Consider the following 10,886-nt stretch of genomic DNA (forward strand, 5'->3'; position numbering starts at 1 on the left):
CGGTGGTCCCGGTGCCAACTCATACTGCTCTGAGATGCTTGAAGGCCATTTTCATTGCGCAACACAAATTTTCAGAAATTAAAAAAAACTCCTTCCTGTTGATCAACATTTTTCACTGTGAGTGACCTGGTGAGGAATACATTCTTTACTTTAGGTGGCTTGTGTCCACCTACTTTTGTCTTTAGGCAAATGTCTTGAAATGTATAAACTGATCTAAAGTTGAAGAAAAGTCACACAACTGGTGACAAAGCCGAGGTGAAGAAACTGAAGAAGAAAGGCAGGGTGCCAGCAAATTTGTTGAACCCAATGACAATCGAAGGGCGTCATGTCCACAGAGGGCAATTCGAAAGAAGCTGTAGACTTTGGTCATCAGGACAATCCCCCGCCATACTACGAAAATGCTACGTCACGTTATGAACAGTCCCTTCCAGTGATGGACACCACACAACCGCCATTCTACCCACCTCCACCGGATTATCTTCAAGTGCTTTCAGAATCCCAACCAGGAGGTATGGTCAATCCTCCTCCATATCCTTCTCCTCCTCCTCCACAAGAAACGGGCATTTCTCTTCCACAACTCAACAACAACGACCAGAAAATATTTCAAAAGCCTCCTCAAATGGATGACCCACAATTCTCAACACCAAAGATCTCCGAACCAACAGATCTTCCTTCGTCCCCACCCGCCAAGACTCCTGAAATGCTGCCACCATGGCAGGACCCTCAGAACTGTCCAGTTCCAGCCACAGTGATCGTTAATGCTGTCCAACCAAAGGTGGTGACCACGCAAACTACTAAGATCTCTTCTCCAACACCCCCTTGTAGGGACTATTTGGCGTGGTCCATCGTGACTCTTCTATATTGTTTCATTTTTGGGATACCGGCGCTTATTTACAGCATTCAGGTAAGAAATGTTGGGTAGAGTTGGTTGCTGTTGGCCTTAGTGCTATAGCATGCTCCTTGCTCGTGATCTAGATTTCCACTGGTGGTGCCCATGTCACCGGAGAGCCAGGACCGTACTATCAATGCTAACAGGACCAGGATGTATCCAATTTAACATGTTAAAATATATTCAGTTCTTTTGCTTTTCGGCTAAATTTACTTTTTTTTACATGTAGTGGCAGTAATGGAACTGCCAGGGTCGCAAAGGTTGCACTTGCAACTGGGGCCTTGGCGTTCCGCCACTATGAGAGGCCCCCATTGACCAGCCAAATGCTGCTCAGTTGGCTGAGGGGCCGGGGTGGGCGTGCGGTGACATTTGTAGAAAGGAGGAGGGTAGGTCAGTACACAGCCGCACTCCGCACACACCATCTACTGAGATGAGAGTCACGCGCAACGTCTGGGGAGAGCCGCACTCTCGCCTGAACAGGACATCTCTCCCTCAGGTCTCCATCACCAGGAGCTTGAACCCCCCCCCCCCCCCGCCATGCTGATGTCTCCATTGCCGGCGCAAGTTTTGCTGCAGTCTGCCCATACATACAGAGCAGAGTTGGTCTTCAATAATATGGTAGACATGTGCGATTATTTTCGTACGAATCGAAAATTTGTACGAATTTCCGTAAATTCGAACATTCGGGAGGATCTGAAATACGATTGGCTATGCTTCCGAATTTTGTACGAAATTTCGTTTACGAATTTCGGATCCAAATTTTGTTACAACGGAAACGTGACCGGTGTGTTGTTGACCAATCAGAGGTTTTCTTCTGCTGCCGAGTGGGGGTTGGGAAAACTACCTTTTTTAATATGCGAGTGGGAGACGGGTACTGGTAGTCGATGGGAGATTGAGAATCGGATAAAATAAGAATGTTCATTAATTGCGATAATTCATTATGAGGAAGTTAAAAACTCAGGAAGTCATCACAGCACAGGGATGATGGGAGCCCCTCATAATGATCACAGCACAGGGATGGTGGGAATCCTTCATAATGAGCACAGCACGGGGATGGTGGGAATCCCTCATAATGAGCACAGCACAGGGATGGTGAGAGCCCCACATAATGATCACAGCACGGGGATGGTGGGAATCCCTCATAAAGAGCACAGCACAGGAATGGTGGGAACCCCTCATAATGAGCACAGCACAGGGATGGTGAGAGCCCCACATAATGAGCACAGCACGGGGATGGTGGGAATCCCTCATAATGAGCACAGCACAGGGATGGTGAGAGCCCCACATAATGATCACAGCACGGGGATGGTGGGAATCCCTCATAAAGAGCACAGCACAGGGATGGTGGGAACCCCTCATAATGAGCACAGCACAGGGATGGTGAGAGCCCCACATAATGATCACAGCAAGGGGATGGTGGGAATCCCTCATAATGAGCACAGCACAGGGATGGTAGGAACCCCTCATAATGAGCACAGCACAGGGATGGTGGGAGCCCCTCATAATGAGCACAGCACAGGGAAGGTGAGAGCCCCTCATAATGAGCACAGCACAGGGATGGTAGGAGCCCCTCATAATGGGCACAGCACAGGGATGGTGGGAGCCCCTCATAATGAGCATAGCACAGGGATGGTGGGAGCCCCTCATAATGAGCACAGCACAGGGATGGTAGGAGCCCCTCATAATGAGCACAGCACAGGGATGGTGGGCGCCCCTTATAATGAGCACAGCACAGGGATGCTGGGTGCCCCTCATAATGAGCACAGCACAGGGATGGTGGGAGCCCCTCATAATGAGCACAGCACAGGGATGGTAGGAGCCCCTCATAATGAGCACAGCACAGGGATGGTGGGCGCGCCTCATAATGGGCACAGCACAGGGATGGTGTGAGCCTCTCATAATGAGCAGAGCACAGGGATGGTGGGAGCCCCTCATAATGAGCACAGCACAGGGATGGTGTGAGCCTCTCATAATGAGCACAGCACAGGGATGGGGGGAGCTCCACATAATGAGCACAGCACAGGGATGGTGGGGGCTCCTTATAATGAGCACAGCACAGGGATGGTGGGAGCCCCTCATAATGGGCACAGCACAGGGATAATGGGAGCCTCTCATAATGAGCACAGCACAGGGATGATGGGAGCCCCTCATAATGAGCACAGCACAGGGATGGTGGGAGCCCCTCATAATGAGCACAGCACAGGGATGATGGGAGCCCCTCATAATGAGCACAGCACAGGGATGGTGGGAGCCCCTCATAATGAGCACAGCACAGGGATGGTGGGCGCCCCTCATAATGAGCACAGCACAGGGATGGTGGGCGCCCCTCATAATGAGCACAGCACAGGGATGGTGGGAGCCCCTCATAATGATATATTCATCATAATGAACGTTTGTAATTGTTACGAAAAGTTAATGAACCTAATGAAAATTCGAATTAATTCTAATACGAAAAGGAACAAAACGAAACAAATTTATTGACGGCGCACATGTCTACAATATGGCACCCAGACCACAAATATGGGGCAAATGTTACTTGTGCTATAGATGACAAACTAGACTGAATGGGCAGGTGATATGAAGAGGAGGATGTTACTTTGTATCTATCTCCAGTCTGATCAATGTTTATAAACAATGTTACTTTGTATCTTTCCATGTCCAGTCTGATCAATGTTTATAAACAATTGGGGTAATTTACTAAAGGCAAATCATCTATGCAATGAAAGCGCCGTTGCTCTAGAGCCGAGGAGAACATACAAAGAAAATAAAAACAGAATTTTTTGCTCGATTGGATGACAGAAATCAGCAGAGCTTCCCCTCATTTCAGAACTTCCGCTCAGATCTAGCGCAACTTTATTTGCAGTGAACAAACTATTTGTCTTTAGTAAACAAACCCCATTGTGACTTTGTATCTCTCTATCTTCCGGCTAATCATAGTTTATAAACAATGTTTCTTTGTATCGCACTCTCTCTCTGGAGTCTGAACAGCATGCATGCATCCCCTACCTACCTACCTACCTATGCTGTGATTGGACACAGCATGAGTCTGGCAGCTGATTTCAGCCAATTATTTTCAATGCCAATGATAATCTTGCATTACATTGTACTTGCCGACTGTCCGGGATTTGCTGGGACAGTCCTGCTTTTTGCTAAGCTGTACCATGATGACTGTGTCCCTGGAACCTGTACTGGGCCCTCCTGATCCCTGTACTGTGCCCTCCTGATCCCCGTATTGTGCCCGCCTGACCCCCCGTATCATGTCCTTCTGCCTCTCCACTTGTACTGTGCCCTTCATGTTGATTAGCCTTTGATTTATGGCATGCTTTCTTATTGTATACAATCGATTTTTTATTGAAAGTACTAATAAATATGTTTAATTCTATCAACTATTTATACTTTAATTCTTGGGAGTAGGTGTGTAAATTAGGTCAGGCTGGTAGGGGTCCCAGTGCATTACACTATTATGTCGGCCCTGGCCACAGACACTTCCAGTTCCAGCTGACACCACATCCTAACATGTTTCGCCTGAAGGACTTTCTCAGGTGTGTTGTCAGAGAGATCAGTGGGTGGGAGGACTTGGACTATCATTGATCGATTTGAGTACAAGCAGCCTGTTGGCAGGTTCTACACGCAGAGCGATAGACCACGAGTAAGTCATATTATTATGTTGCCAACATCCCCAGTGAACATGTAAATACCCCCTGGTACTGTTGGGACTTTAGAGGCGACTATTGAAAACAGATGTATGTATATAAAAGTATCAAAGTTTATTGCACAAACATAAAAGGTCTATACATCACCAATAAAATACATATGATCGAGATACATATGATGACTGTTGAAGCAATCGTAGTCCTTTGTCTGTGTACCCAACGCCTTTCGGGACAAAATCAGACCCTTCTTCAGGAGTTAATGAGCATAGAAGGTCACTACATCTATTGAAAACACAGATGTATGTATATAAAAGTATCAAATTTTATTGCACACACATAAAAGGTGTATACATCACCAATAAAATACATATGATCGAGATACATATGATGACAGTTGTAGCAATCGTAGTCTTTTGTCTGTGAACCCAACGTGTTTCGTGGCAAAATCAGTCCCTTCATCAGGAACTAATGAGCATAGAAGGTCACAAAGAATATTCCATTCAACAGAACAGTCAGTGTAAAGCTCAAAAGGTGTTTTTTGATCACAATAGCGCTGCGAGAGGGTGGAAGGAAAGATATTCACATGATCTACGGGCTGCTTTAGTGTCCGGGAGACCTAGTGTAATGTCCCCCCGCCTACATTTTCATGGCTCCGCCCCCTGACCCCTATGTCACAACAGGACACAGCGGTGATGTAGGAGGGGGGGTGGAGCCATGGCCTGCGGTGAGAGGACATGGACATCGAGAGGCTGCGGTGCTGGGGTGAAGGGAAGGTAGAAGATACAGGTCCCTGGGAAGGTGGATAGAATGGTTCTCCTCTTGCCGGGACCTTCAGCTCGCTTGAAATGTTTATCTATGTTTTTTAGAAAAAATAAAATTTCAGCTCAGCATTTAAAGATCTCATTCTGTTTTACAGACACGTTCCGCTATAAGGCACCGCAACTGGGAATTGGCGAAGAGAAAATCCCTCAAGGCAGGTCGCTGCAACATGTACGCCTTGGCCCTGACATTTTACTATGCTTATGGCACAGCTTATGTGTTTGTGGTCATATCGTGCGACTACCCTGGCATAATTTACATACCAACTTTAGTGGCCTTTTTGGCGTATTTTCCTATGCTGTTTTTTATTTATTGCTTTCACAGGTTTTTTTAGCCAATCTTATGTCATTTGTTGCTAGGTTTTTCAGCTTTTTTTAGCTTTTCCATTAGCATTAATTTCTTGCTTTTAATTATTATTCATTTATTGTCATTTTGTTTGTTTTTTTAGGATTAGGGGTAGGGGTTAAGGTTTGGGTTAGGGGTTAATATTTTAATTATTGTCTTATTATTAATAATAAAAAAATTCACACATTTTTATGGACCTTTTTTGCGTGTTTTTATACAACGTTTTTGAGCTTTGGCAGGTTTTTTTTTTTTTTTCCTTTTTTTATAGCCAATCATATGTTGCATCATTTGTTGCTAGGTTTTTTAGCTTTTCCATTAGCATTAATTTTTTGTTTTTACTTATTGTTCATTTATTATCATATTTTTTCCCCGTTGGGGCAAGAGGAGTTAAAGTAAGGATTAGGGGGTAGGGGTTTGGGTTAGGGGTTAATATTTTAATTATTTTCTTCTTCTTATTATTTATTTATTTTTGTTGGGTAAGGGTGTTGTTACTACTACTACTACTACTACTACTACTAATAATAATAATAATAATAATAATAATAATAAATGAATAAATAAATGTAAAATAAATCCACAAAAAAAGTAATGTTAAATAAATAATAAAATAAATGAATACTATGTAATATTAATAATAATGTAATGTAATAATATGTGATATTATGTAATAATGTAATAATATATTTTAAAAAAAAACCCTAACCTTAACCCTTTAAAAAAAAATCTAATAATATTATTAATAATGATAATAATAATAAATAATGATAAAATAATAAAAAAAATTCACACATTTTTATGGGCCTTTTTTGTGTGTTTTTATACAGCGTTTTTGAGCTTTGGCAGATTTTTTTTATTAGCCAATAGAAAAAAAATATCACCTGGTGCATCATTTGTTGCTATATTTTTAAGACTTGTTAGCTTTTCCACCAGCATTAATTTAATTTTTTTTAAAATTATTATTCATTTATTACCATTTTTTTTACCGTTGGGGTAAGAGGAGTTAAAGTTAGATTAGGGTTAGGTTTAGGGGTAGGGGTTAAGATTAGGGTTTAAGGTTTGGGTTAGAGGTTAATATTTTATTTATTGTCTTATTATTATTTATTTATTTTTGTTAGGGTAAAGCCATTACTACTACTATTACTACTACTAATAATAATAAATGAATAAATAAATCTAAAATAAAATATCTAATCGAATTTAATAAAATAAATGAATACTATGTAATAATATATAGATAGATAAAATAAATAACCCCTAATCTTAACCCTTAACCCTTAAAAAAATCTAATAATATTACTAATAATGATGATAATAATAATAATAATAAAACAATAAATAAACATAACACAAAATAAATAAATGCATTTATAATAATAATAAAAATAAAAATAATAATAATTATTATTATTAGTATTTTATTATTATTATTGTTATTATAATAATAATTATTCTTATAGATACAGAGAAGTTTTTTGGGTGGATTATCTGGGTGCCAGCAAGTATTGAAGACAAAAATTTATATGTAAGAATAAAATTTGTTTATTAATACAAAAAACAGACAGTTAAAATGTTTGTCCGGGGGATATGGGGGTTTTGGGGAGGTGGGGTGGTTTGGGGTCTTATTTTTAGTTTTGTTTTGTTTTGTGGGAATGTGTTTGGTTTATTGTGATTTTGTTTGCATATTTTGTTTGTATTGTTTGAATGTTGGTTGCATATAAAAATAAAAAGGGATCTGATTTAAAAAAAGAAAAAAAAGTTTGTTGTAATTTTAACAAACATAAGCATTACATACAGCTTGTCTTGTAATGATCCATCAAAGGAAAAATTGTCTTGTTACCGTAAGGTGACCGTTTGAAGGTTGTTATCCCAACGTGTTTCGCCACCATGGGCTTCCTCAGGGGATATACAGTATTAATGATAAGAGAGATGCCACTATATAAAAGATAGAACATTGTTTTATTGACAATTCACAGAACAAACATAGTGTGACATAAACAAATAATGTTTATAATAATATAATAATTAATTAACATTATTATCATTATTATTATTACTGTTATCAATTTTTTTCGGCGGAGTTTGGGTGTTTATTATTATTTTACTATTATTATAATTATTACTGAACTGATCCAGAAGCGCTGACAGTAGACACCACTCGAACCAGCCCAAGCTAAGTACTGTGACTGTGTTGGCCTCCACTCCACTCCAGCCATGCTCCTTGTGGCATTTCACCCAACAGGGCTTGGTCACAGAGGTCCTCTATGACCAAGCCCCAGTGGCCCGAGGGGGGGTGGGAAACGCGTTGGAAACATGGCCGGAGCTGCAGCTGAGGCTAACACCATTGCTTTGCTTTGGCTGGTATGAGTGGCGTCTATCCTTCTACAGAATACGAGGAGACATGGTCCTGGCAGAAACCCCAAACGTAAATACCTGCCAGGGGCTGTCTCTATTCTTTGCTTCATCCAGAATAAAATTAAATAAAGGGCTTTGTAAAAATTCTTGTTTAGTGTTTACATTTTTAATTTAATAAGTAAGTTTCCCAAAACTGAGTATATTTTTTATCGTATATTTAATGGGGAAAAACTGTATGTACTTTGTACTTAGTAAACTGTGTTCTTCGGACTGTTAATAAACTCCAACTGACCACAATACGGTGTCTATGTGCTTTATCCTGCAATTCATTTTCTTACAGCCGTCATTCAGCAAGAATGCTGCTTTCCCCAAACTTATCAAAATCTCCAATCACATCGCTTCCGGTCAGGGCTGGTGCAAGGATTTTTGACACCCTAGGCGAAACCCCATTTTGTCGCCCCCCCTTGGCTCCACCCCCTTTTCCCTGCCAATGTATACACCACCTTTATATAGACTGCTAATATTTTGGGGGTTGAGTCAGTCACTGGCCCCATGCATGATACGCATGCAGCGTATGTAGGAGCCTGGAGGTGGTGGTGGTGGGGGGGGACTGACGTGACGCCCCTGACTGATGTGCGCTCTAGGCCGGTGCCTACCTTGTCCATAAGTAGTGCTGGCCCTGTACAGGGAAAATGTACACAGATAATCAAGGCACTGATGATGATCATCAGTGCAGGCCCATCAGTGCTGTCTATCAGTTCAGCCCATTAGTGCCCATTAGAGCTGTCTATCAGGGCAGCCCAACAGTGCCCATTAGAGCTGTCTATCAGTTTCACAAAACGCCGGCAGCATATACAGGGGCGGTGCTACCATTAGGCAAACAAGGCAGCTGCCTAGGGTGCCCGGCCACTGGTTTTCCTACTGTCTTCTCTCTGCAGAAAGCAACTAAGTCTCAGCATCAGCAGGCAGCTGCCACTCTGTTCACACGTAGTGTTAGAGGCGCAGCGGTGGCGGAAGACTGTCTGTGTCCCAACTCCCAACCGAATTAATGGAAGCAAGTAAACATTCATTAATGGGCACTGGTAAGTCTGCTTTTGATGGGCACTGGTGAGGCTGCATTTGATGAGTGCTGGTGAGAATGTATTTGATGAGCGCTGGTGAGAATGTATTTGATGAGCGCTGGTGAGGCTGCATTCGATGGGCGCTGGTGAGGCTGCATTGATGGACGCTAGTGAGGCTGCATTTGATGGGTGCTGGTGAGGCTGCATTCGATGGGCACTGGTGAAGCTGCATTGATGGGCGCTGGTGAGGCTGCATTATTGGACACTGGTGAGACTGAATTGGATGGGTGCTGGTAAAGGTTGCATTTGATGGGCACTAGTGAGGCTGAATTTGATGGGTGCTATTGAGGCTGAGTTTGATGGGCACTGGTGGGCTGCATTTGATGGGTGCTGGTGAGGCTGAATTTGATGGGCGCTGGTGAGGTTGCATTGATGGGCACTAGTGAGGCTGCATTTGATGGGCGCTGGTGAGGCTGCATTAATGGACCTAAGATGTCCAAAATCCTCGCCCCAGTCCTGCTCCCGAATGAATGCAAGCAAGTAAACATTCTTTAATGGGCACTGGTAGGTTGCATTTGATGGGCGCTGGTGAGGTTGCATTTGATGGGCGCTGGTGAGGCTGCATTTGATGGGTGCTGATGAAACTGTATTTGATGGGTGCTGGTGAGGCTGCATTAATGGGCACTGGTGAAGCTGTATTGATGGGCGCTGGTGAAGCTGCATTGATGGGTGCTGGTGAGGCTGCATTTGATGGGCACTGGTGAGGCTATATTAACGGGAACTGGTGAAGCTGATGGGCGCTGGTAAGGCTGATGGGGACTGGTGAGGCTACATTTGATGGGCGCTTCATTAAAAAGATAGGCTTTACATGGGGCAGGGGAAAGGGGGTGGAGTCAGGGGTGGAGCCAGGGGGCGTCAAAATGAGGTTTCGCCTAGGGTGCCAAAAATCCTTGCACCAGCCCTGAGCGTATGTACGCTCCGGTACACAATGAGTTGGCCATTTTGACAGAACACCCCGGGTAAGGAGGAAAAAAGTCGTCGCTGCCTCGGTTATAAGCGGCCGGGATTTACAATGTTTACTCATTATAGCGTATATCGGAGTGTATATGCTGCTGGTGTTTTGTCAAAATCTCAAAAATTACGAAAATTTTCGAAATCTCCAATTACTGATGCTGGAGACTAACCAGAAATGACGCGGTTGGAAATTTTGACGAGTTTAAACCCCCCCCCCCTTTCTGGCCCAGGGCATTTTTTTTCAGCGCTGCCTGTCACACTTTAAATGACAATTCCGCGGTCATGCTACACTGTAACCATGTGAATTTTTTTATCATTTTCTTTACACAAATAGACTTTTCTTTTGCTGGTATTTTATCACTCCTGGGTTTTTTATTTTTCCCCCCCCAAAAAAAAAGACCAAAAAGTTTTAAAAAAAAAGGTTTTCTTTCTTTTTTTGTCAGTAAAATTAGTAAATAAGTATTTTTTCTCCCTCTTTCACTGATGGGCGCTAATGAAGCGGTACTGGTGGGCAGTGATAGGCTGCACTGATGGGCACTGATGAGGTGGCACTGATGAGGAGGCGTGAATATGCCGCACTTATGGGCACTGATAGGTAGCACTGATATGTGGCACTGATGAGCACTGATAGACGGGACTGATGGGTGGCACTGGTGGGCACTGACAGGTGGCACTGGTGGGCACAGACAGGTGGCACTGATGGGCACAGATAGGTGGCATTGATGTGTGGCATTGATGGGCAGCAGTGATGAG

At 43.0% G+C, this 10,886-nt stretch overlaps 1 protein-coding gene across 1 annotated transcript; it reads left to right on the plus strand.

The window, feature by feature from the left end:
* The first annotated feature begins 239 nt into the window (after window positions 1–239).
* LOC143933077 (uncharacterized) lies at window positions 240–5,902 on the plus strand. Its single transcript, XM_077456031.1, has 2 exons — window positions 240–904; window positions 5,459–5,902. Exons 1-2 carry the CDS (start codon window positions 326–328, stop codon window positions 5,693–5,695), a joined length of 816 nt encoding a protein of 271 aa, XP_077312157.1. The 5' UTR covers window positions 240–325; the 3' UTR covers window positions 5,696–5,902.
* Window positions 5,903–10,886: the final 4,984 nt, after the last annotated feature.

Source organism: Lithobates pipiens, unplaced genomic scaffold (assembly GCF_037356315.1).
Source record: "Lithobates pipiens isolate NorthernLeopardFrog02 unplaced genomic scaffold, aLitPip1_a1.2 Scaffold_27, whole genome shotgun sequence".
Lineage (NCBI taxonomy): Eukaryota > Metazoa > Chordata > Amphibia > Anura > Ranidae > Lithobates > Lithobates pipiens.

Excerpts from the sequence above, each read along its gene's own strand:
- LOC143933077 (XM_077456031.1), top strand. The coding sequence starts at position 326 with ATGTCCACAGAGGGCAATTCGAAAGAAGCTGTAGACTTTGGTCATCAG. Across the intron at positions 905-5,458 it reads CGCTTATTTACAGCATTCAG|ACACGTTCCGCTATAAGGCA; the intron begins GTAAGAAATGTT and ends TCTGTTTTACAG.